Source organism: Mustelus asterias, chromosome 2 (assembly GCF_964213995.1).
Source record: "Mustelus asterias chromosome 2, sMusAst1.hap1.1, whole genome shotgun sequence".
NCBI classification, from domain to species: Eukaryota; Metazoa; Chordata; class Chondrichthyes; order Carcharhiniformes; family Triakidae; genus Mustelus; species Mustelus asterias.
The window spans coordinates 72,153,215-72,181,101 of NC_135802.1; the positions used below are offsets into that span (position 1 = coordinate 72,153,215).

General features: G+C 41.1%; 1 protein-coding gene across 7 annotated transcripts in view; it reads left to right on the forward strand.

Moving 5' to 3' along the window:
- The window catches only part of LOC144508725 (tyrosine-protein phosphatase non-receptor type 3-like), a 176,089-nt gene that overhangs the window by 68,448 nt on the left and 79,754 nt on the right, over positions 1-27,887 (forward strand). For 6 of the 7 annotated variants that reach the window (XM_078237059.1, XM_078237066.1, XM_078237043.1 and 3 more), the window contains 7 exons: positions 1,425-1,545; positions 2,006-2,093; positions 4,219-4,307; positions 5,806-5,869; positions 6,884-7,056; positions 10,978-11,112; positions 13,051-13,233. In XM_078237059.1, the coding sequence (XP_078093185.1) occupies positions 1,425-1,545; positions 2,006-2,093; positions 4,219-4,307; positions 5,806-5,869; positions 6,884-7,056; positions 10,978-11,112; positions 13,051-13,233 (853 nt within the window). The remainder of the gene's footprint in view (positions 1-1,424; positions 1,546-2,005; positions 2,094-4,218; positions 4,308-5,805; positions 5,870-6,883; positions 7,057-10,977; positions 11,113-13,050; positions 13,234-27,887) is intronic. The other variant, XM_078237068.1, reaches the window with a different exon arrangement.

Below are 27,887 nucleotides of genomic sequence, written 5' to 3' on the forward strand. Positions count from 1 at the left end.
TGCCCTGCCGGCAGGTTCAATGGCAGTCAGTGGTGGAGAATTCAGCGGGAGTCCAAAAATTGGTTTCCGGCTAGTGTAAATTTCCTGTGGAATCTTCTGCTGGTACCTGCCGTGGTGGATTGGTAAAATCCACTGGAGACCTGCATGAAACCCATTTGGATCCCGCTAATGAAATGCAGATAAAAGCCCAACCAGAATCTTCCCACCAATTCCAATTCTCCTTTACACTAGCTGGAAAACATGCCGGTCCAGAAAACGCCGAGAACAATGTGGTGTGCAGAAGTTCGGACTTACCTGAACAATGCCTGGTGCTGCCTCTGGAGTCTGGGATGGAGGCTACTGGGAACCAGAACACCCTTTTTTCAGAAGGTCCATCCTCTTTGTTCAATAGCGCGTCAGTGATGATGGGCAGCGGGAACCACCCCCCTCCCTACCATGGGACCTAGTCCCAGATGGGAGAATCCCCCCCTCCCCCGGTTAATATTTTTTCTCAGGCTGGAGTATGCCTGTCAAAGTATGAAATTCTTTTAACTACACCATATTTCAGGGTACTTCTTATGAGGAAAGGTGGTGCAACGAGCCTATTATTGGAGTTTAGAAGAATGAGAGGTGATTTTATTGAAATACGTAAGATTCTGAGGAGGATTGACAGGGTTGGTGTTCAGAAGATATTTACCCTGGGAGAGGGATCTAGAAGTAGGGGACCCAGTTTGAAACAAAGAGGTCTCCCACTTAAGATGATGAGGAGGAGGAACTTATTTTCTCAGAGGGTTGTTAGTGTTAGAAATTCTCCCCCAGCAGCAGTAGAATAGATTCAACGTAGAGTTAGACAGTTTTTGATTGACAAGGGAGTCGAGGGTAATGTGGGAGCAGATAAGACAGTGAAGTTAAAGCTACACCATATTAACCATGATCTCATTGACTGGTGGTGCATGATTGAAGAGCCAAATGGCCTAATCGTGCTCCTATTATTTATGTTCTTATGTGTTCTTATGTTATCTTTAACATTAAAAATTGAAAGCTACTGCAGTATTGTCAGATGTGATCAATAGATGGCTTACATTATGTAAGCCTCTTAGGATAGGGATTGGACTGTCGTGCATTTTGGAATATTGAGAAAAAACTCCTTTGTGTAGAATAGTGAAACAACAGAAGTATTTTGGTGGATTCATTTATCTGAAGATGCTAAATATTATCTACCATTTAATACAAAATGGTGTACTTTACAGTGAATAAATTGCATAAAACAGAAATTTATTTAAATTGGAAAAAAATCATTAAAGATATAGGCCTCAATTTTCCAAGTGAAATCGACTTTTAAAATAAATGGAAAATGCCAAGAAAATCTAGGTAATTTTGCTTAAAAGAGAGCAATGGAATGGTAACTATTAAAATGTGTATTAACGTTAAATTAAATCTTACAGCTGAGCTTGGTGAATACAATCCTTCTGAGCATCATCCTGGCTATGTAGAAAATTTCCACTTTATATCTGATAAAAACCAAGAATTTCAAACCAATGTGATGACCTTGCACAAACAACACAGGTAGACAACACCGAAGTGCTTTCATTAAGGAACTGAAATAAAAATTAAGCAAACTATTTTCTAATTTATTTTTCTTTATTTGTGATATTTAAGAATTTTGTGCAATTGTAACTCATTAAGTACATAATACCGTTGCAATTTCATTTGACTTTGTATCAGTTTTATCTGTTCAGCTGTCATGGCCATGCCAACACTACCAATTGCTATCTTCCTACGCCCAGTAACTGTTTGTATATGATCAAATTGTGCTTCGTACTGAATAAATTGAAGTTTGGCAAAAATGCTGTGGAGATCTATTTTCAGTCTAGATCACTAACTATGTAACACACAGTTCTGTATATAAATATTCCAGACAGTAAAATTAATTGTGCACTAAATAAAATGGTCTGCTATTTTTGAACTACTGTGCAATCTTTTTGTATTTTTCCCATGACTTATATTTTAATTAATTGTGTTCTAGAGATCTTAAACAATCGGAAGCAGAACTTGGTTATTTAAACAGGGCAAAAACCCTTGAATTTTATGGCGTGGAATTGCACAATGCAAGGGTAAGCCTATCATTGCAAATCATCAATTTTGTAATTGCTATTTATTCTGTTTTGTGGGAAAAAAAGTAATGGTGCAGTTTTGCCAATAATCAGCTGGTGGTCATAGTACCTTAGTCTTCAAAGTTTGCTCTCTCCACAGATAAACAAAAAGTTATGTTGCAGAGCTCAATTCTTCCCCATAGTTTCAAAATATATAACTAGATGTAATTTCCCCTCTTGCTGACAGACCTGGCTCATTTCCTGATGAAGGGTTTCACCTTCTTCAGGAAGAAGATAAAGGCTGCCTTTCACCAACTTGAGTGATATGATTTGATATATTTTTTGAAAAAGTGGTGTTTTTTTTCACCATACCAATTGCCTTTAGTTTATTTAGAGCAGTGACCTGAAACTACAGGACAGGTTAATAGCTAAACAACACAATTGTATTTCAACAGCTGTGCCACAGGAGTTCCGTTAGTGAAAGTATGATGAAACTGTTTGAGAGAAGACTATTTGTCCCTCTGCCAGTAATGGAACTGACCCATATTATAGATAATTTCACCAACAGGAAGAAGAAATTACCATACATGCTCCGATTAATTTACAACAGTAAACTTGAGCATGGAGCTTGTCTCTCCATATAGATCTGAAATAAATGACTTCAACCAAAAAGGTGGTTTCTTTCCTATTTGGGCAACTTCCACAGTATGGATCCCTCTTTTTGGGATGTGTGCCCTTAATTTTTTGTTTGTCGTTGTTTACAATAGTCCCTCTGCTGGGTGTCAATCCTAAAAAATTACGCTGGATGGCAAAAAATTACATTTATTAGCGGGTAAATATCCTAAAAAATTCCTATGCACAATAAAGCAAACTAGACTCCTGCAGCCAGCAGAGACCCCTGAATCCTTTAAAGATTATGCTGATCTATCAGCAGGTCATTCAGAAGAGGAGTAGTATAGAGGTAAATTGCCCTGGTCATCTTTCAGATATCTCCTGTCTAGACTGAAGAGTGCAGATTTCACCAGTGATTCTTCATAATTCACCACTAGATATTCTCTACACTGCCTGTAAGCTTGATTGTCTCTCTAAAGTCTAGGCAACCAGAACTGTATACAGTTTTTAAGGTGAGAATTGACCTGAGTACTATAAAGCTTGATCCTCTTCTAACTTGGATTTTCCTATTTTAGCTACTTAGTAGATTCAATTGCAAACATTACTAATCACGCAGAGGACCATTCACCTAATGTTGAACTAAGTTCCTTCTGGCTGCTTCCTTAGCTATTTTAACACTGTTCATGAAGATTGTGTCATTTATTTTTCCCTCCTGTCTTTAGTACTTTACATTTGGCAACATCAAAATTAATCTGCCATTATTCTGCTGGCTCAATGTTTTGTCCAACCCATTCTGTCATTTCTCAACCTTCTCCTCTGATTCCACTGCCTTTCCCAGTTTGGCATCATCTGCAAATATGTAAAGTAAAAGTAAAATTTATTTATTAGCCACAAGTAAGGCTTACATTAACACTGCAATGAAGTTACTGTGAAATTCCCCTTTGGGGAATATGACCACTTTGCATTGGACTTATGAACCCAGGTCACTTATGTAAATTAGAACCAATGTTGCCTCAGCACTCAGGCACCTCGATCAGTATTCCACACATTCCCGCCCCCCCCACCTCACTCTCAAAATACCTACCACTCTGACATTGATCTGCCTAATATTGAGATTAATTAGTAGCCTCTCATGTAGAACTTTATTAAAAGGTCAAGGTACACCAGATCATCAGTGGCCCTTTTCAAACCATTTTTGCTGAAGTTCTCATTCATAACTTTGTCACATGCAGACTCAATGATTTCAATGTCCTCTTGGCCTTCCATGCTCTATCCTATATAAATTTTACCTCATCCAGCATTCTGCTGCTATCTCCTGACTGATACTAAATTGTGCTCACCCTTATTATTTGAAAAGTCTCAATCAATTTGAACTAAATACATCTTGGCAAGTTTTGTCCTGTGTACGAAATGGAATTTCCCTTGAAAATGGTCATGATGTGCCCAAGTATCTCCAATTTTATTGATGCATCGACTTACCATCTTCCTTACAGGCTTGGCAAATTGCTGTGAGTTATTCATTTATTTATTTTAGGATCAAGGCAATTTAGAGATAAAGATTGGGATATCTTCAGAAGGGCTGCGTGTCTATCGAAATATGGCTCGGATCAGTTTTTATCCCTGGTAAAGATTACTAGTTACTGACTTATGTTAGCTGATATGTTATGGCATGAATAGTCCTTAAGTTGCTGGCATTTATTTATTCCTATAAATACATTCTTGGGAGCAATATTTCTTAGGCTAATCTAAGAGAATGTCTAATATCCCTATGTTTTGGCGGGGGCTGAGATGGTGGTGGGGGTGAAGAGAGCTGATGTCCATTCCTAATGCATTTGTTCAAACCTTTATTTTGGGTTTTGTTGTGATTTTTGGCACACTGTGGGAAAAATGCCTGTTATTTGTAAACATAAATTAATCCTGAACAGAAAATGCTGGAAAAACTCAGCAGGTCTGACAGCGTAGAATCTCTACAGTGCAGAAGAAGGTCATTCGGCCCATCGAGTCTTCATTGACTCTCCAACAGAGCATCTTACCCAAGCCCCCCACCCCATCCCACCCCATCCCATTCCCATAACCCATGCATTTACCATAGATAATCCCCCTAACCTACACATCCTGTGACACTAAGAGGCAATTCAGCATGGCCGATCCACCTGACCTGCACATCTTTGGACTGTGGAGCACCCGGAGGAAACCCACTTAGACACAGGGTAAACATGCAAACTCCACACAGACAGTCACCCGAGGCCAGAATTGAACCTGGGTCCCTGACGCTGTGAGGCAGCAGTGCTGACCACTGTGCTACCATGCTGTCCTGTGGTTTTTAGAATAGAGCCAATGTTTCAAGTCTGGATGACCCTTCCTCAGACTCGAAATGCTGGCTGTATTCTCTCCCCACAGATGCTGTCGGACCTGCTGAGATTTTCCAGCATTTTCTGTTTTGTTTCAGATTCCAGCATCTGCAGTATTTTGCCTTTATCATAAATTAACCTTGTTGCCTATAGCTTATTCCAATGTGTCCTAATTAAAAATGAAGCGATGCAATAATTGGCCTCTCATCCCAAATAAATCCCACACCCAGTTTCTGTTATATTACTTGAATAGGTGAAAAAGCAATAAATGTTTGGTAACAGTTTAAATAGCATTTATGGTCTATTTTGTTATAATTTGTGTTTTAATTTTAAATTAATGAAGATATTTGAAAAATATTAAAGACATGAACACTTAAATATATTCTGGTATATTTGAGTGTCACATTATCATCAGCAGAATCCTCAACAACTAGTAAAACCAGATCTAAATATTGATGTAATGAGGATGTTTAATGTCAAAGGAGTAAATCATGACTTTGTGCTATAGTGTAAATAGGGGATAATCATCAGCCTGTTTTACATCTCTCCTGATGTCTCTATTCATTGAACTATTTGGAAATAAAGATCAGGAAAGATGTAAAATGATCTGATGACTCACTATCACATGTTTTCCTACGAACATTTCTCCTGCAAGCGTTCGAAAGATTTTATTGTATCTTGTTCTGCAAATTAAAACTTTCAATTTTGATCATTCACAACTCCGTATGTTTTTTTCAACTAGAGATATATTTAGAATATTGTTCTTTCAGGGTAAATATAACAAAGATTTCTTTCAAGAGGAAACGGTTTTTCATTCAGTTAAGGCAAAAACCTGTAAGTATCCCACACTGAAAAGGTTGTATATTATAATCACAGTGACTGTGTGTGTGTGTGTGTGTGTGTAGCAACTTATGGATTTTCATGTCACATAACTTATCCCAGGGCCATGTGGGTTGGAGAATATATGGTTCTATAACATTTGGGGAGTTTATACTATATTGGTGATAATGGCAGAGCCATTAATTTCCATGAATGACTGTCAAATTTAATTTATATTTAATGGCGTTTGGGAATTTTTGCTGGTGCTCTTTATTATGTGAAAATAATAAATGAGCACCCTTTATATAAAAATTGATTGACTTTTTTATCTTTAATCATTTCTCAATTTTAAAGCTGAGACTATACAGCAAGTATGTACTTTAGAGTTTGGTGTATGGTAATCAGTACTTCTGGACAGAAGTGGGGTTTAACTGCACTAGGAACAGCTTTGTACTTTGGTAGCCTTAAGTCATAGTGGGCTTTCACAAACTAAACTTTGAGTGCAGCAGCATGGAAAGGATCTTTTAGAATGGCACAACTTTGGAAGGTGAAACAAATATGGCAGAACTATGAAGATGGCTCTGAGATTTTGCTGAACTAGGGAGGTATTAAGGGTTTATCTCAGTAGTAGATATCTGATATTTTTTCAACAAGGGGAGAGAGGACTGACTATTGGGTAGGGGTGTAGTCATATCCAGTCTATCTCTGGAAACATTGGTGCTTTATATTTAGTTCTTGGAAATTAAGTAGCATCTTATCAATTCTGAAAGTCAAGTTACAGTGTTTCCAAATTTCTATAAAAAGGCTTTTACAGACCTGAATTTTGAAAACATAGTCCATAATGTAGCAATCATCACAACGATATGCAGTGGAAGATATTCTAGTAGCTGACATAAAAATAATCTTGTGTGGACCATAACTAGTAAAACCTTGTAAAGATGTGTTTCTAGCTTTATTTTGTTCAATCCTACTTTATACAGCCATGAATAAAGATGCTTAACTTTACCAATCTGTTTATTTAATTGACAGAATGAATCTCAGGAGAGTGTTGTTGGATTTAATATGCTTAATTATAGAGCATGTAAAATCCTTTGGAAATCATGTGTAGAGCATCACACCTTCTTTCAAGCAAAGAAGCCACTACCTCGAGAGAAAAAAGTACTCTCAAACTATTTTACACTTGGCCACAGAAACCAGAACAGGTTTGCTTACATTCATAATTCTGTTAAGATATACTATATACTTGTTTTGCAGAGTTGTTCATGTATCAATTTGACATTCTATATCTCAATGACATATAAGTGTGTATCTGTTAAATTATTTTCATGAAGCAGGAAGTCTCGCATGACCACCATTTGTTTTGGTAACATAGTCCATTCTGAATGCTGCACATTAAAGACTGGACTTAGCAGTCACAGAGGGAAGGAACAAATACTGACAGTTAATACTAATAATCCTTCTGCTATTTTCACAAGTTAATTTTTTTTGCCAATTCATGCATTTACCCTGATTGCAAACTATAATAATTAAACATGAAGGAGACTGAGAAGTGTGGCTGAACACATCCACAGCAACAAATACAAAATATAGAATTTAAACCAGCTTGTCCCATTGCAGTATTAAAAAAAACCTTGGACATGTGAACCAGGGTATAGCATTTTTTTCAAATTATTCAATTTTTAAATATATTGCAATGTAGCGCATGGCAAATTAATGAAGAGATAAAAAAGGAACTTAAGGGCAGAGATACTTGGTACAGATATGCCAGTTGATTAAACTATTTATTTTGCTTTTTTAATGCAAACAGTGGTAGAACAATGGACCATGCTAACAAAAAAGGGGGTGGAATCTTAAATCATATTTTTAGAAGATAATTTGGAAAGAAAAGATTGAAGAAAGGATGGAGAATGGAACTCTGAACAGCTCTTGTGGAGAGCCAGTATAGGCACAATGGGCTATTGGCTCTTTCTTGTAAGACTCTGTGCGCTTTCCTTCAAGTGGCACACTGGTTAGCATTGCTGCCTCACAGTGCCAGGGACTGGGGTTCAATTCCAGCCGTCTGTGTGGAGTTTGCACGTTCTCCCCTTGTCTGCATGGGATTCCTCCGGGTGCTCCAGTTTCCTCCCACAGTCATAACGTGCAGGTTAGGTGGATTAGCCATGCTAAATTGCCCCTTATGATCCAAAGATGTGTAGGTTAGGGGGATTAGCAGGATAATTGTGTGTTATGGGGATAGGGCAGGGGGTGGGATTTGGTGGGATGCTCTGTCGGAGTGTCGGTGCAGACTTGATGGGCCAAATGGCCTCCTACAATGAGGGATAATTCTATGATTAACTCAAGTAAAATAAGAACATAAGAAATAGGATCAGGAGTAGGCCATCTAGCCCCTCAAGCCTGCCCCGCCATTCAATAAGATCATGGCTGATCTGAAGTGGATCAGTTCCACTTACCCGCCTGATCCCTATAACCCCTAATTCCCTTACCGATCAGGAATCCATCTATCCGTGATTTAAACATATTCAACGAGGTAGCCTCCACCACTTCAGTGGGCAGAGAATTCCAGAGATTCACCACCCTCTGAGAGAAGAAGTTTCTCCTCAAGTCTGTCCTAAACTGACCCCCCTTTATTTTGAGGCTGTGCCCTCTAGTTCTAGTTTCCTTTCTAAGTGGAAAGAATCTCTCCACCTCTACCCTATCCAGCCCCTTCATTATCTTATAGGTCTCTATAAGATCCCCCCTCAGCCTTCTAAATTCCAACGAGTACAAACCCAATCTGCTCAGTCTCTCCCCATAATCAACACCCCTCATCTCTGGTATCAATCTGGTGAACCTTCTCTGCACTCCCTCCGAGGCCAATATATCCTTCTGCAAATAAGGGGACCAATACTGCACACAGTATTCCAGCTGTGGCCTCACCAATGCCCTGTACAGATGCAGCAAGACATCTCTGCTTTTACATTCTATCCCCCTTGCGATATAGGCCAACATCCCATTTGCCTTCTTGAAAATGCAAGCATATCTGCATTGTACAAGAATATTTAATGGTTATCAGTTTTGAGGTTTCTCAGTTGGTTAAAAATTATATTAGGACTTCAGCTTTATATTAGGGGTTGGCACGGTGTTTTTGTATTTTTGGCATCTGGGTAGTTATTCACCTTAGAGACTATCCCTTTCCTTGCTAAGTGTTATGTAAATTGAGTTTTGGGCACTGTCAACCGACTGCCCAGACAGAATACCTCTCTCGGAATTGGCAGAGCAACTTAAATATCACAAGGATGGTTGACACAGAAATGTAATAAATTCATATTTGTACATCAACAGCTACAACCTCTTTAGTGCCATCAGTATAACAAAACGTTCCACAGGAGCATTATAAAACAAACTGACACTGAACCAGATAACATATTAAGGCACATATCCAAAGCTTTTTTCCAAAATAACAAAATCCTTAGTCAAAGAGGTATGTTTTAAGAAGTATCCTAAAGACAGAAAGCAAGGTAGAGGGGTGAAAAGGTACAGGGAGGGTATTCCAAAGCTACGAGTCCAGGCAGCTGAAGGCACAGCCAATAAGGCATGAGCGATTAAAATTGGGGATGCTCAAAAGGCCAGGATTACAGAAGTGCAAATACTTCAGAGTTGTGGGGCTGAAGGTGATTTCAGAGAAAAGGACGGATGAGGCCATGGTGGGATTTGAAAACAAGGATGGAGATTTTAAAATTGAAGCATTGCTGAACCAGGAATGAAGATAGGTCAGTGAACAAGGGATGTTGGTTGAACACGATTTGGTGCGAATTAGGACATGGACAACAGAAGTTTAGGTGACCAAGATTATCAAGGGTAGAACGAGGGTCGCCGACCAGGATTCGTTGGTATAATTAAAGGTAACAAAGTAATGGATGAGAGTTTCAGCAGCTGGTGAGCTGAGGCATGGTGGGGTAAGATGATGTTCCGAAGCTGGAAGTAGGTGGTCTTAATGCAGATACTGGTCAGAAGTTAGACTCGGTGTCAAATGTGACACCAAGCTTACAAAAGTTCATAAGTTTACCAAGCTTATTAGCCTCAGACACTTTCTAGGGAGTGGCATGGAGTCGATGGTTAGGGAGCAACATTTGTGGTGTAAACCAAGGATAATGACTTTTGCACACTGTGCTGTTGATTGGACAAGTTGTCTTGAAAATTTGAAGATGGTGGAGAGATCAAGAGAGGTGGTGGTGGGATAGAGTTGGGTTGTTGTCAGCATATATGTGGAACATGATTCTGTATTTTTGGATGTTGTTGAGGGACAGCACGTAAATGAAAATTATAGAGAAGATGAATCCTTAGATACACCAGAAGTAATGATGGGAGTGTGATGAGAAGCCATTGTGGGTGATTCTCTGACCACGATTATGGAATGGAACCAGAAAAGTGTAGTTCCACTTAGCTACGCAATGGTGGAGTGGCATTGGAAGAGAATGGTATGACCAACTGTGTCAAAGGCTGCAGGCAGGACAAAGAGGGACAGTTCACCTTTGCCATAGTCCCATAGATGCCATTTGGAACTTTGATGAGAGCTGTAAGAGGGACAGAAACCTGATTCAAGTGATTTAAATATGGAGTACTGCGGGAGATGGACTCAGATTTGGATGGCAATAAGATGTTCAAGGACTTTGGAGGGGAAGGAGAAGTTGCAAATGGGAAGAAATGGAAGGGTCAAACAGTTTATTTTTGAGAAGGGGGTGACGCATGGCAGATTTTTATGGAAGGAGGGTCAAAGATAGAGGAATGCGTCTCATGGACAAGATGAGCGAGGAGAAGGTATGAGGGAAGATGGGAGAGAAACTAGGGAAAGATGGGAGTTCAGGGCTAGAGTACGGGGAACTTTAGAGGATGTATGGTCTGCTGGGCTAGGGAAAGAAGCAAAGTGGCAGAGGCAGCTGATCGGATGGTCCCAATGCAGTAAAGGATACTCAAAGATTGTGAATGTATATTTTAAGACAGGAATAAAGGTTCCTTTACTTTTGTATTTTTCTGTATTACACCAAACTTAATTTGAAACAAATGGAATAGGTTTTCACCTTTATGACATTAAAGAAAATTGGAAGAATCATATTATTTACGTTCTCTCTCTTTGTTTGCCGCAGAACTATCAACAATCAGATCTGTCATCGTGTCATTGGTGGCATGGTCTGGAATCCAATATTAAGAAAGTCTGTGTCAGTTGAACAGTTAGAAACCAGAAGCTTGCCTTCTCGCTCTCCACCATCTACACCTGATTGGTAAACAATTTTACAGAACTTTAATCACATTTATAGTAAACTACCTAACATGTTTCATCCTTGGAACTAGAATTAAGTGAACAACACAACAGTGTAACACAAAGGAGCTCCAACAGGATAATGGGACACATTTAGGTACTAGTTTCACTGTGGATTGGATTTGGATTTGTGTCCAAAGACCACACTTTTCCCATAAGAAAATATTTTAGGTAAGATTTCACCATTCAGCCCTTACACTGCTCCCAGCATTGCAAAGTCGGCTGTCTTTGCTCTCAGCTAGGCTGGTAAGTACCATAGGGAAACTGTGGAACAATTGTTCTTACAACCAACTCAGTTGTAGAAGTTTGAAGGCAGAAGCTGTGGCCTTGGGCATATTGCTTGGTGGAACATGTATCTTGGATTTCAGCCCACATGAAGATTAGCAAACTCCGAACCCACACTCCAGCATCCACTGAGATAAGGGCTATTAACTAGAAATGATCACATTAAGAAGCCCTTTAGCAACAGCGGAACATTTGTATTAGAATTTACTGTTGTCTACTTGTCTGATGCCATATTTAGCTTGCTTTGAGTTGTCCTATTAAGCCAACCATAATAAGATTAATTAAATATTTAACCAACGACCTGAGTTAAATGGAGCATTGATGAAAAACCATTGGCTTTTGCAAGAATACCAAGAAATGAACCTGGCACAGAGTTATTATCTCTGACAACACTTTATTTTTCTAATTGTTTGACGTTCCATTAGTCCTAAACTACACAGCAATATGATATCCCCTGTTCGGCAAGATGGAGCCAAAAAAGCACTCATGCACCAGAAAAAAAAAGCACAAAATAATCAAAACAGTTCCAGCAATTCTGAAAGACACTTCACAGCTCCATTTTGACAATGGCATGAAAAGCACAGGCAAATTTTGCAAGAAAAGATGTTTGAAGAAGTTGAAGCAAAAGCAATGTCTACTCCCAGTTTAACTACTAAAATCCCACACTGAATTTTATTATTTTGAGCAAGGATCAAATCCTGTCAAACATCCTGCCCATATAAAATAGTTGGTTAACGGTAACCATTTTATTGCAATTACAATTTAAGATTGTCTTGCAAATTCACAAATTGAATATCCACTGGGTGATTGGAATTAAATTATGTGGATTTGTAAAGATTTGGCATCCCTAATTTGTTTCCACAGATATACCACTAGGTGGGGGAAGTTGCTGGGAACCTCAGTATTGTTCGTGGTCATTTTTAAATCATTTTTACAGTGGTTGTTTCAAAATGCATTTGTCCTAAATTATGCATTCAAGTAAACATTAGAAAAGTGCTCTATGTAGTCATATTATCCAGAAAATGTTATAACACTAATTTAATAGACATACTTTGTTTCCATTGAAGGGGGAATGCATCTCTGCATAAATGATGGCATGTGCTAACCAGGAACATTCACTGTCGATGCCAGCAAAGTCTAAAATTGCCATAACAATGGCTCAGAGTGCAATCTCAAATTGCCAAGGCTATGGGCCAGAACGTAGTCATGGCAGTTGCAGGTATCTGAGGGTGGGCCTGGAGGTCTTGAGAATTGTGGGCAACAAAGTATTGTGTCTTTCCCTCCCAGGGACCATTTAGGAGCTGCCCCCATTCCTAGGAAGAGAGTATTTAAATATTTTGTCAATAAAAGATCATAGAGCCTGGCCTGTACTGTCAGGAGAACCTCACTTCCACCATTTGGCAACCTGGTGCACTTGGTATCCACATGTGTGGTGCCCACTGATCCAGTTGACACCTGAGTTAGGGGCACAGGAAATTTTGTTATTGTTGTTCCAACTGATTATTTCCAAAATCTTTTAAGTACTTAGCACAAATATAATTCTTTACTTAAGAGTTATGATACCAAGGGACCTACTTCAACTAACAAAAGTTTCATCCCCTTGTACTACCAATAGGCCAAGTCCAAGATTAAGGCACGATGCTCAAAAACCACGACATTCTTCCGTAGATAACCTTGCCACTGAAATGGCATATATCACAGAGAGTGAAGAGGTTTTTTATAACTACAAGGCGAACATTCCAGTCATTGCAAATAAAAATGAGATGGAGCCCTGTCCAAAACATGCATCGCACAGCTGGTATGTGACTTAGGAGTTTTTATTAAATGGAATAAAATTAGCCGTTGGTTTGGAAATGGGGAAAGATGTACATTATCGGATTAGAATATATTTTTGTCCTTAGAAATATCTACCAGCTAATATATATTGGATGATTTTTAAAAATAATTTTGTAATCAACTGGGGAAAATCTTTAATGCAAACTAGGCGTTTCAATCTCACTTTTGTCTGTTTTCATCACAATTGGGCCTTTTTGGTTTCTCAAAATCTCCTCCAAAAGTTCAGAGACCTTTCTGCAAAATGTTGCATCCATTTTTCAATTTTCTTAGTATTTCATTCAGAATCAATTCAAGCCTGGATGGCTTCATTATAACTCGATTGTTTAGAGGTTCAGTTGTAATCACAGTCCAACTTCCATCCTGTTGACAAAGTTGCTGCAGCTTTCTCATTTAATGGGACTTCTGTTTCATCATGCGTTTGACATTTCACGGTCTGAGCATGAAGAGGATGTATTTTCTATCAGCCATAAGAATTTGTCATCTGTCTTTAACAGCACCCTCAGCCGAGATTTGCAAAATGTTCTGTCCATCTGGTGTAATCATGACCTATTTAATTCCACCTCTAGTAGAGAGAAAAATCATCATCATCATGTTTTCCCATTTTTCCAGAATGCAACCAGCCTTCTCCTAGGGCTTCTTTAGCCTGTTCCTTCATATGAAGGGAGAGATGAGAATGAAGAGATAGCTCAAGAGGCATGTTTTTTTTTAGGAAGCTTTTGGACTAAGTAAAAGTAGCAAAAGTAAAATGCTTCAGAAGATGATCAGTATTAGCTGAAAGATTGGCCTTTAAATTAGAAGGAGCAATGAGCAAGCATTAAATCAGGATCAGAGAAATAAGTTGAATGGATCCTTTTCCTCAGATAATGTGCCCCTCCCTTTCAAATGTGTCTTTATCCTTTCCCTCTCAAAGGATCCACCATTAAATCTCTTCTTGCAACTTCAAGAGAAGTCAAAGTCTAGTGTAGAAGGAGAAATGCTTAGAGGTAGAAAAGAGTCATGTATCCTTGAATCCCATGTACTCTAATGCGGCAGAGCTTTCATGCTATGAGTCCTTCCTCTGAGCTTTTTACATTCCTGTGTGCCAAGTGCACTTTCCAAATGCACATGTAGTAAGTTCACCAATTAGAGCCACTTATCAGTATTAATCTTGTATGAACGCCCTTCATTGGTATCTTTCCCGATTTCCTGCATTGTGAATAACCTGTCTGAGCTGTGCATCTCTCCTCATCCTAGAATGCTCATAGAATAGAATCATAGAATCCCTACAGAACAGAAGGAGACCATTTGGCCCATCGAGTCTGTACCGACCACAATCTCACCCAGGCCCCATTCCTGCAACCCCATTCATTTACCATGTTAATCCCCCTGACACTAGGGTCAATTTAGCGTGGCCAATCAACCAAACCTGCACATCTTTGGACTGTGGAAGGAAACCAGAGCACCCGGAGGAAACCCACTAAGACACAGGGAGAAAGTGCAAACTCCACACAGTGACCTCGGCCGGAATTGAATCCGGGTCCCTGGTGCTGTGAGGCAGTAATACTAACCACTGTACCACCATGCTGCCCCATAGCTGTTGGCTGACCCTTTATTCAGCTCCTCAATTCAATTTACCAATTGTCCACGAGGCTCTCCGAGAACTCAGCAATTGAGTTTGTCCACATTTACATTGTCTGCTGCTGAATCGCTTCATGTTGTAACATAGTGGTGCTGAGGTCCCAGTGCCAGACCTGCTTGGCCCCTCCCTGTGTGAATGTGGAAATCTCTCCTGACATCCTGATGTAGAGGTTTCTCTCGCTCCATGACCTCTCAATCGTTCCACTCTAATACTTGACCCCCATTGTGATCTTGATTGGGCCTGTGGACCCTGCCGCTCCCCAACTTGAGGCCTCTGGTAAAGTGTAATTTAAAAACTATCATCTAACCATGCTTCCCGCTCCCCCACGTGATACTTTTGAATGCCCCCACATGACCCTTTCCCCATCAGTGGGCTCGAGATGCCTCCCTGGACTGAATACATCATCTGCAGCCCATGAGCATGCTTGAGACCCTCTCCCCAGACTGACGTGTGTGGTGTTACGTTCACATCCAGCAGATAAGATTATGGGCATGACTGAGACTGGACTGCCCTGCCTGCCTCTTCCTTGATTGGGATAAAGAGAGTCTTTGCAATTGGGATAAAGAGAGTCTTTGCAGTTGGGATAAAGAGAGTCTTTGCAATATAAACAATGTAAAGTGAAGTGCTTTCTCAGTTCACCAGCTTCCCATTCTGGCCCAAGCTGCAAATGTAATTAATGGGGTAAATGTTCTTACCGCATTTTTCAGTCAGGGACCTTTCTGGCCACTTTTCCTGTTACACTGTCGGGGATCCGGCCTTGCAGTTGACTTGAGATAAACCCCACCTTAGTGCTGGTGTGTTCAGCAAAGCCTTGTCCGGTAACCTCTCTGCAAAAGCGATGTGGTGTTATCAATGTGGCCCTGAGCTGAACCTGAGATTTTGCAAGCACTGCGCGTTGCAAAGCTGGTGCATGATCATCGTTCTGATTGAAGTGCATGTCGCCAGGTGAACACTGGTTATATAACTTGATTGTATAATACATTAGTCTAATTGCATGTCGACATACCTTATTGATTCAGCATGGGGCAATGATTCTGGCGAGCACCTCATTTAATGCATATGCATGACATAAAAAAGTATGCAAAATGCATTCTCAATATTGCACAGTGGGAAAAATGTCCCACCATTGAAAGCTTGACAGCACTATTGTGAACTGGTTTTACTTTGTAAAATTAACTTTCATGCTATATCTGATATTCTCCTCTCCTGCTCACCATGACACCCACTGTGGATAAGTGTGGAAAATCCTGGCTATGTTCAGTCATTACCATCCATGAGTATCTCCTGTCCCATCAGCAGGACATACCCACCAGAGGTAGAGACGTAGTGATGTGGGGTGGGATTTTACAGCCATGCTCGTCCCAAAACTGTAAAATTCCGCCTGAGGTCAGCGGCCCTTTCTATGGTCCGCCCCTTGCCTGCTCTGATTCCCACGGCAGGCGGAACGGTAAAAGTTCACACATATGGTCTGGGGGCAGTAGTCCTTAGAGCCCAATGGGCCTCATGCAGTCTTTTTGCAGAAAAAACATTTTCACCCAGAGAGTGATGGCCATCAGGAATTCACTGCCTTAATTGGTAGCTGAGGCTGAAACACTCAACTCATTTAAAAGATAGCTGGATCTGCCCCTGAAGTGCTGTAACCTGCGAGGCTATGGACCAGGGGTTGGAAAATGGGATTAAAATGAGCGGCTAGTTACTTTTTTCTCTTTAGTGGCCAGCGCAGACACAATGGACTAAATGGTCTCTTCCTGCACTGTAACTTTTCTATGGTTCTATGGGTCACCTGTATCCCACACTGAAGATGACCAGCGGTTCCACAGCGAACTGGAATATTGCATGCACCTAAACTCAATTTCTCTGTTTTGCGTTTTACACATGCTCATAAGGACATAACAAATAGGAGCAGAAATAGGCCAGTTGGCCCCTCGAGATTGCTCCATTATTAAGTAAGATCTGATTTTAAACCTCAACCCCACTTTCTACATGATCCTATATCCCTTGATTTCCCAGTCACAAAGTCCAAAGATTTATCTCAGCCTTGAGTGTACTTAATGACTTAACATCCACGGTTCTTTGGGGTAAGAATTCCAAAAACTCAAATCGCTTCGAGTAAAAGAAATCCTCCTAGTTTCTATATTAATTGATTGATCCCTTATCCAGAAACTCTGCCCCTGAATCTAGATTCTCCGACTAGGGGAAAACAACCTCTCTGGATGTACCTTGTCAAACCCCTTAAGAATCTTAAATGTGTCATGGAGATCACCTCTCATTCCTCTTAACTCCAGTAAATATGGATGCATTCTACTCAACCTCTCAATAAAAAACAGGAATCAATCCAGAAACTTGTGCTGCACCACCCCCAAGGCAAGTAAATCATTTCATTACGTGACCCTGGAGGAATGCAAATGTAATTCCATTGTTTAAAAAGGGATCGAAGGAAATGCCAAACAGTTATAGGCTACATTAGTGGTGATCAAATTAGTAGAATCAATCGTCAGAGATAGAATTAACTGTCACAAAGAATGGCATGGATTTGTCAGGGATGGTCAGCATGGATTTTTTAAAGGAAAGTCTTGCCTTACAAATTTGATTGAATTCTTTGAGAAAATTACAAGGGTTGATTAAGGTCGTGCAGCGGATGCTATGTACATGGATTTTAACAAGGCGTTTGACAAGGTCCATGTAGCAGATTGGTCAAAAAATTAATAGCCCATGGGATACAGGGTAATGTGGCAAACTGGATAAGAAGTTGGCTTAGTAACAGGAAGTAAAGGATGCCCTTGTGAATGAAAAGTTGTTTTGAGTGGTGTTCTGTTGGGCTCGGTGTTGATACCCTTACTATTTGTATGGTATGTTAATGATTTGGATGTGAAAGTGGGGGGCCGATTGGGAAATTTGCAGACGACACAAAGATTGGTTGAGTAGTGGGTAATGTAGAGGATAGCTGTGATCTCCAAAATGATATAGATGGATTAGTGGGGTGGGCGGTAAAGTGGCAGATGGAATTTAACACCGAGAAGTGTCATTTCATGCATTTAGGGAAATCAAACAGTTATAGGGAGTGCACAATAAATGGGAATATACTAAGAGGGGTAGATGAAATAAGAGATCATGGCGTACAAGTACACAGGTCTCTAATGGCAGCAATTCAAGTAGACAAGGTTATAAAGTAGGCATATGGGATGCTCTCCTTCATTGGCAGAGGTATAGAATATAAAAGTAAGAATATAATGTTGGAGTTATATAAAACATTGGTGAGGCCACAACTGGAGTATTGTGTGCAGTTCTGGTCACCACATTACAGGAAGGACCTAATTGTTCTGGAGAGGGTGCAGAGGAGGTTTACAAGAATGTTAGCAGGGCTAGAAAAGTGGACATGAGGAAGAACTTGTTTATGCAGAATGTAGTGGATGTCTGGAATTCACTGCCTGAATTGGTGGTGGAGGCAGAGACCCTAAACTCTTTTAAAAAGTACCTGGATTTGCAGCTTATGTGCTGTAAGCTACAGGGCTATGGATTTGCTGCAGGAAGTTGGGAATAGAAAGGGCACCTGGGTGTCCTCAGGCTTGGATTGGACGAGATGGGCCGAATGGCCTCCTTCTCTGCTATAACTTTTCTATAGTTCTATGGAGTAGGGAAAAAGCAGGAAAATGGCATTGAGATAGAGGATCAACTGTGATCATATTGAATTTTGGAACAGGCTTGAAGGGTGGAATGGCCTATTCCTGCTCCTAGTTTCTCTGTTCGATGACTAAAACTCTGTATAGTATGCCAGGTGTGGTCTCACCAAAGCACTACACAATTATAGCAATATTTCTTAATGCTTATGCTTAACACCCTTTGCAATAAAAATCAACGGGCCATTTGCCTTCTTAATTGCTTGCTATATCTGCATGTTTTTTTGTTACTTCTATGAGAACACCCAAATTTCTCCGAATACCAGCATTTGAAAGTTACTCACCATTTAAAAAATATCATTTTCTATCTCTTCCTACCAAAGTGAATTACATTAGTTCACATTAAACTCCATCTGTCACTTTACTGCCCACTTATTGAAACAGTCTTAATCCCTTTACAGCCTCTTTATATACTCCTCAAGCATACTGATACTTGAGGCAGTCAACTAAGTACAGCCCACCATCTTAAAAATGCCCTGTTATCCCAGTTTTCTGCTTCGTGCCCAATAATCAATCCTCCATCCTTGCTAATGTATTATTCCAACCCCATTAACCTTTATCTGGTGTAATAACTTACTGTGTGGCAAATATTGTTGAAAGCCTTTTGGAAATCCAAACGTATTACATCCACTTGTTCCCTTTATCTCCCTTGTACGTTACATCCCTAAAAATCTCAAACATAATTTCCCTTTCATAAAATAATTTTGACTGTACCTAATCATATGATATTCCAACTCCTTAATAATAGATTCCAGCATTTCCCTGCTCGTTGATGTCAGGCTAACTGGCCTATAGTTATTTTATTTCTCTCTGCTTTCTTGAATAGTTCAATTAACTTGGAACTCTCTTGAAGCTTTGGCAAAAGGTTTGTTGAATCTGTTCTTCAATGCTATCATCTCTGACAGAAAACTTGAGGTGTCATCAAAAGGTCATTTAGCACGTTTGTTTTTTTTTTCATTCTGGTGTAATTCTTTTATTTTTATTGGCTTGCTTCAGTTAGAAAGATTAGCCAATCCTCTGTCTTCACGGAATTCTAGTTTTCTCCCAGTGGCTCTTGTCTGTGAACTACAGAATCCTATTTAAAAATGCTTCTAAACTGTGATGGAGTGGAATGCTCTGCTTAAGGCCAATAGGTAGGTTTTCTCAATTAATTTAAAGAACTTTTAAAACATAACTTAGTCTATACAGAGTCTCCCTAAAACAAATGATCATCATCACCAGTTATATTACCACACTTTCCAGCACTTACCAACCGTCTGATGCTCACGTGTGTCAAAATTGAGCGAGTCTGTAGCAAGTGGCAGCGGAGAGCTTGTCTCATTGAATTGCCTGATGAGAATCCCGTTCCTCAATTTGAACAGGTTATGAATAGAGCTTGGTCTGTGATACACTTTGCTGGGAACATTAAAAATAGTGAAATAGCAGTACTTAAAAGGCTGCTGTTCACTATTAAAAATGTGGTGGTGACAGAAATACTTACTAATTGTTTATAATGGTACAGCATTTGAGTAGCGCTTCTACTTTTAAGAATATAAGAAGTAGAACCATTTGGCCTGTTGGGTCTGTGTTTCCTCCATTCAGTATGATCAGGACTGACCTTTGGCTTCAAATCCATTTTCCACCTGCTCCCCGTATCCCTTTATTCCCTGAGAAATCAAATTTGTCTATCCTAGCCTACATGATGGAGCATCCACAACCCTATGGTGTAAAAAAATTTCAAGCTCTTTGATTGAAGACAGTTTCCACATCTTCATCCTGTTATCCTGAGACTGTGCCCCTGTGTTCTAGATTCTCCAGCTTGGGGAGCCCACCTCTCAGTATCTACCCTAACAAACCTCTTCAGGATCTTGTATGTTTTAATGAGATACCTCAATGTGGCAGCCTTTCATTTCATAAGGTAATGATTTACACTCTGTGTTAAGCATCACCTAGTGTGGCCCAGGAGTCCCACTCTGGCATGGCAGTCTCGGCCACATATGCTGCAGAGCAAGTCTCAGGGCTGAGAAGGTGCAGGATTAATCAGCCTCTGTTTTCTCTGGGTCCTCTTCTTGGCTAACTGAGCTTTTTGTTTCTGGTCACCTCTTTCAATGTCTTTCCAAACAGTCAGCCTCCAGTGATCACAGACTTCAGTGAGTCTCTCCAATTTTCAATGTAAATACCTGCCACCTCCATATTTTGCTTGTAGGTGTCCTTGTAGTGGAGGTATGGATGTCCAGAATGTCATGACCTAGCAACCAATTCACTATACAGAATGTCTTTGGATATACGGCCATCATCATCTGATGAACATGGCTGAATCAGCAGAGACATCACTGGCTTAGCAGTGGTTGTGTGTTGAAGAAATTAGCAATCTCTATGACCTCCAAGTTGGTGACTCTGTCTTGCCTAGTGATGCGTCTGAGGGCCAATTTCAGGCACCCTGTAATTGGGGAACATGTAACAATGGGAGATGGTACCTGAACACTAATGCGGGGGGGACAATGGTGTCACCTCTGTGTATCACCATGCACGCAGCCTCAGGATGGAGAGGGGTGAGGTCCACATAGGGCATGGGGGCATTCATTGATGGGTTCAGTGAAGAGGGCAAAAATCATTATGTACTGAGGGTTACTGGCAGAGGCTGAATATCAACCAGAGGGAGGTCTGCCGGAACATCGTGGGGTTCCAGGACAATTGGAGGGACATGATTGGTGACAAGGGAGGGTCAAAGCTAGTCTCAAAATAGAAATGCAACCCCACCATCTTGAGGCAGCGACACAGTTTAAAAATGAAACTGGTAAACAATCTCCATGGGAGGGGCCTGTGGTCATGTGAGAAGCCCATGGCTGGACTGAGGGACCCTTTCAATGGCACCCTCATGCTGCTTAGATTCTCATTATGGAGAAGAAGGTTGAGCTCATAGAACTCATGAACACTTTATTGAGGGGTCACTAACAAAAAGTGTGCTTTTATTTGACACTGCTATAGTCACATTAAAGGTTGTCAATTTGAGCAGTTAAAGGTGAGAGGAATGTGGGAAAGGACAATGCATCCAGCCAATAAGGAAGCACAGCGGGTGGTTATCTGCAAGATGATCAGTGAAACCCTGTGAAGTGCTCTGTCCAGTTATAATAGGTTATGGACATCCAGTCATTCCAAAAGTGCAAGATAGGCTTAATCTCTAAACTAATCAGGCATTTTGAGTGCCTTTAGTGAGGGTGAACATAGCATGGCTGTGCTCACGCCTCTCCTAACTGCTATGGGATTGAAATGTGGGGTGTGGTCCCTGAAAACCAGCTTCTTTGTGTGGAATGCTGAGAAGCTGTGAACGTTTTGGATTAGAGGCAGCCATTCAATGTTAAACCAAGTGTCTTTATTTTAAGAAACAGTTTGTTTCTGAACCCCTTCTTGCAATTCCACATCAGAGTAGAAGTGTTGAGAAGTTGTGAGATGTACGTTTATTAAGTGACAACAATTTCTTGACTTCGATAAAATTTACTGGATTTTTACGGTTAAAATCTATGAAAGGTTATTACCAAAAAGGTAGTTTAATTGCGCACTTTTAACCCAGCATGGTTTTTGACAGCTGCCCTGTAAAATTGTTTTAACTGTGTAGCTTGTATCTTGTGTGCTTTAGTTTTTCTCTTTAATAAATCTTTCAATTTTAAAAATTCTAAAGGTTGCTGGAGTTCTGTGCTTTTATGGTCCGGAGCTCTTCCCTGACTTCACTCGGGGGTGTGGCTTGCACAGCAATAACATCAGCTGTCGTCGTAACGAGTCAATAGCTTTGCTAAGCTTCTTCACTGTACATTTAACATTCAGCTCTGCCATCAGAGGCAGGCTTCCTATGGTGTCCAGAGCTTCCTTAGTAACAGTGTGCTCTCTCGAGTACAAGGTTGTGTATCACTCATCACTCCAACTGTCAGTTGCAGTCAGTGTTGACCACCTGTTCCTTTGTTTTCAATGGAACTGTTTGCTGGTGGAACTATTGCCTTTTTGGTTCATTCACACACGTCAGTGACGTTCCCTGTGCCGAAGGACACCTGAATATTCTGACAATTCTAACCAGTAGTCATTCGCACACAGCCTTGCTGTCTATCAGACTTTACTTTGAGCAGTAGTTAGTACATTCAGAGTTTTCTTGCTCTGATCTCTCATGCAGTTAATGACAGTGGACAGTGAGACGCTCTATCACAGTGATGTTAGCATTGAACCAGTCAACAATTTTTCTGTCTTGCGTCCCGTATCTTGACAGTGCTGTAGTTTAGATGGTGTCCTGAAGTATGTTCTATTTCGCCTCTGTGCTCTCATAGAAATCCGACAGTGCAGAAGGAGGCCATTCAGCCCATCGAGTCTGCACCGACCACAATCCCACCTAGGCCCTACCCCCATATCCCTACATATTTGCCCGCTAATCCCTCTAACCTACGCATCTCAGGACTCTAAGGGGCAATCTTTAGCATGGCCAATCAACCTGACCCGCACACCTTTGGACTGTGAGAATACCAGAGAGCGCATGTTCAATAGAGTCATGGAACTGTTTTTTTATCTGGGTAGGCATTGATATGAGATAGCAATTCTGCTTCGGAAGAAAAAGGTTCAAAGGTTTCATCCTCACCTTAGTGCACACCAGGGAGTGATCTGTATCACAGCCAGCGCTGTGATAGCTGAATATGTTGTGTAAATGTTGTTCAGAGAGTCACATCTGGCGATGATCAGATCCAGCTGATGCTAATGCTCGTGTCCTTTGTCTTGTTCTGAATGAAGGTGTTAATTGCACAAAGCTGACGGTAGCAGGAAAACCCAAGTAGTCTCTGTCGATTCTCATTTATCTCTCCCAGGCCGTGATGTCCAAAGCAGGAGTTCATGTTCACGATCCGCATCCATTTATGCATTGATATCCCCCAAAAGGTAACTGGCCCTGTTTGAGTAGAGAGGTGGATAAAGAGAGCATGCTCTGAACCATTTGTGAGTGTTTCTAACATGGAGAGTAACGAGTTTGTTACAGTGAAACCTACACCTTGCTCATGTGTTTTCTCTGATCTCAGATGCGCATGTAATGTTTTTCTTTGTGACCTGCTTTCGGAGAACCTGGTCTCTTGACAGAATGCTACGTTGATCAGATTATCAAGTTCCATGTTGATTGCTGTCTTTCAAATGTTATCAATCAACTGCAAGTCATCTATCGTTGCAGCTAGCCAGTTAAAGAGTTGGCATCTTCTGTCTTTTTGTTTGTTTACCTGGTGCGATGGATTCCGCTCACTCATTGAACAGTGCAACAAAGATTGGGATCCCCACGCGGCATGTTTTCCCACAACTCACCATTGGCTGCCGGCGGGATCTTAGAAAACCAACCCTTCACCTCTCTGTCTTCACAAGCTGCCGCTCCAGCTCCCTACCTTCCTTCCCTCTTCAAGATCCTTGAATGTGCTGTTGCTTATCAAATCCGTGCTCATCTATCCCAGAGCTGCCTTGTTTAACTACTCTAATCAGGTTTCTGTCTATGCCATACTGCTAAAACAGATCTCATCGAAGTCACAAATGTCATCTTATGTGACCGTGATAAATAATCCATCCTTGTCCTTCTCAGCCTGTTGCAGTCTTTGGCACAGTTAACCCACTATCTTCCTCCATGCTTCTCTTTGGAGTGACTTTTCTTCTTACTCCTGCACTGTTACCTCTGATGTCCTCGAAGGATCTATCCTTTGCCCACTTATATTTCTCAATCATATACTATCCCTGGGTGATATCATCCAAAAGGACAGAGAAAGGATCCATATGTATGCTGAAGACACACTCGAGGGTTTGCTCTACCTCGCTCCCACCTCTCTTGAGCTTCCACTGTTTCTAAATTGTCATACTGCTTCTCCAGCGTGAGAAGAAATTTAATCAAACTAAATATTGAAAAGATTAAAGCCATTGTGTTTGGTTGCCGAAACAAACTCCATTCTCTAGCCATTGAATCCATCCCTCTCGCTGACAGTTGCGAGGCTGAATGAGATTGTGTGAACTTTGGTGTTGTATTTGACCCTAAGCTGAGAATCTGTACAGCCAGGCCATGAGACTGCCTGTTTTCAACTCCATCACATCATTGTCTTTGCCCCATCTCAGCCCACCTGCTACTGAAACTCTCATCTGTGTCTTTGTTACCTGTAGATTTGACTATTCCAATGCACTGCTTGCCAGTCTCCCATCTTCCACCCTCCATAAACTTAAGCTCATCCAAACTCTGCTGCCTGTAACCTAAATTGCATCAAGCCCCATTCACCTATCATCCATGTCATTACTGACCTACATTGGCTCCCTGTTAAACAACACTTCGATTTTAAAATTCTTAACCTAATTTCCGAATTCTTCTCCTTCAATCCTACAATGCTGTGGGATATTCGCACTCTAATTCTGGCTACTTTGCATTCCCAGTTTTAATTGCTGCACCACTGGGGTTTGTGCCTTGAGCAACCGAGCCCTTAAACTGAGAAATTGTCTTCCTCACCCTTTCGGCCTCTTTACCGTTATCCCCCCCGAGGCACTCCTTGAAACATACCTCTTTTCCCAAGTGAGGTCATCTGTCTTAATATCATCATCGGTCTGCTTGATGACAAATATTACTAACACTCAGATGAAGAACTTTGGGACACTTGGCAACATTAAAACTGCTACAATTGGAAATTTTGGGGAGGCAGTGGCTCAGTGACATTGTCACTTGACAAGTAATTCAGAGACCCAGGGTAATGCTCTGGGAACCCGGGTTCAAATCCCACTATAGCAGGTGGAATTTAAACTCAAGAAAACTTCTGGAATTAAAAGTCCAGTGGTGACCATGAAACCACTGTTGATTGTTGTTCTGGTTACAGAAATGGAGGCGAAATCAGGGAAGAATTCAAAAATTAGGGTAAGAATTTGTAAATTGAGGTAATGTTTAGCCGGGAGCCAATTTAGGTCAGAAATATCTGGTTCACTAGTGTCCCTTAATGAAGGAAACCTGCTGTCATTACCTTGCCTACATGTGACTCCAGACCCACAGCAATTTGGTTGACCCTTAAATGTCCTAGCAAGTCACTCAGTTGTGTTCAATTGCTACAAAGAAAACAAAAAGGTATGGAACACATGGCATCGACCTAGGCACCAGAAACAACAACAGCAAACCCAGCCCTGTCGACCCTGCAAAGTCCTCCTTACTAAATTTTGGGGGCTTGTGCCAAAATTGGGAGAGCTGTCTCAGACTAGTCAAGCAACAGCCTGACATTATTGTACTAATGGAATCATAGCTAATATCCCAGTTAGTACTATCACTATTCCTGTGTATGTCATATCCCACCATCTGGACAGGCCCAGAAAAGGTGGATGCACAGTGGTATATAGTCAGGAGGACGTTGCCCTGGGAGTCCTCAATGTTGACTCTAAACCCCATGAAGTCACATGGCACCAGTCAAACAGGCAAGGAAATCTGCTGATTACCAAATACTATCCCCCTCAGCTCATGAATCAGTACTCCTCCATTTGGTTGAACACCACTTGGAGGAAGCACTGAGGATAGCGAGGACGCAGAACGTACTCTGGGTGAGGGCCTTCAATGCCCAAGAGTGGCTCGGCAGTACCACCAAAGCCTGAGCTGGCTCGGTTGTAAAGGACACAGCTGCTAGACTAGAACTACAGCAGGTGGTAAGGGAACCAACAAGAGGGAAAAACCTACTTGACCTCATCCTCACCACTTGCCTGCTGAAGATGCATCTGCCCATGACAGTATCAGTAGGAGTGACCACTGCACAGTCCTTGTGGCAACAAAGTCTTCACATTGAGGATAACCACCACTGTGTTGTGTGGCCCTACCACTATGCTAAATGGGATAGACTTCAAACAGATCGAGCAACTCAAGACTGGACATCCATGAGGGCTCTGTAGACCTTCGGCAGATGCAGAATTGTACTCAATTACAATCTGTAAGATCATGGCTCGGCATATTCCCCACTCTACCATTACCATCAAACCAGAGATCAATGCTGGCTCAATGAAGAGTGCAGGAGGACATGCCAGGAAGGAACAACACCAGGCATACCTAAAAATGAAGTGCCAATCTGGTGAAGGTATAACACTTGTGTGGCAAACAGGAAGTGATGGAGCTAAGCAATCCCACAGCCAATGGATCAAATCTAAACTCTGCAGTCCTGCCATATCCAGCCAATGATGGTGGACCATTCAGCAACTCACTGGAGGAGGAGGTTCCACAAATGTCCCCATCCTCAATGATGGAGGAGCCCAGCACATCAGTACAAAAGAAGGCTGAAGCATTTGCAACAATCTTCAGCCAGAAGTGCCAAGTGGATGGTTCATCTCAGCCTCCTCTGGAAGCCCCCAGGATCACGGATATCAGTCTTCAGCCAATTCGATTCACTCCATGTGATATCAAAAAACAACTGAAGGCACTGGATACTGCGAAGTCTACGTGCTCAAGTTACTCAGATTTTTGATTGACGAGGAAGTTGAGGATTATGGGGGCAGTGACAAGAAAATGGAGATAAAGCCACAGTCAGATCAGCCATGATCTTATTGAATGAAGGAGCAGGCTCGAGGGGCCGAATAACCTACTTCTACTTCTTGTGTTCTTATGTGCATCAACCACACAAAGAAAAGCCATACTAAATCCTACCGATTGGCAACTCCCGAGCAACTGTAAGACTTAACCAGATTGTACAAACTGTGATGTTGTATTTGACCCTAAGATGAGCTTCTAATCATTCAGGCCAATAAGACTGTTTCCACCTCCATCACATCACTGACTCAGCCCCTGCCTCAGCTCATTTCCTGCTGAAGCCCTCATCTGTGTCTTGTAGATTTGACTACTCGTGGCCAATCTTCCACCCTCCAAAATTTAAGCTCACTCAAACTCTGCTACTCTAATTTGCACCAAGTCCCATTCACTTATCATACCATTTGATTTAACTTATTATTGTCACATGTATTAGTATACAGTGAAAAGTATTGCTTCTTGCGCACTGTATGGACAAAGCATACTGTATATAGAGAAGGAAAGGCGAGAGTACAGAATGTAGTGTTACAATTACAGCCTGCTCCTGGAACTGAAAATATACAGAGATGATGAGCAGAGTTTCATGGGGGTGGAGCTGGAAAATACAGCGAATCATTCAAAAGTCCAGCGGGGCCAGAAGATCCCACCGGTGGGAGGGGCAATACATTTCCGCCCAATATTGCAATTGTCTTTGTGGTTTGGTTCTTTATGCTCACATGTACTCACCTTCCTCGTGTGGATTTGGTTTTCCTACAGCAAAATAGCTGATATCAGGAAGAAAGCTGCAGTCCAGCGTTTAGAAACATTTTTGTCTT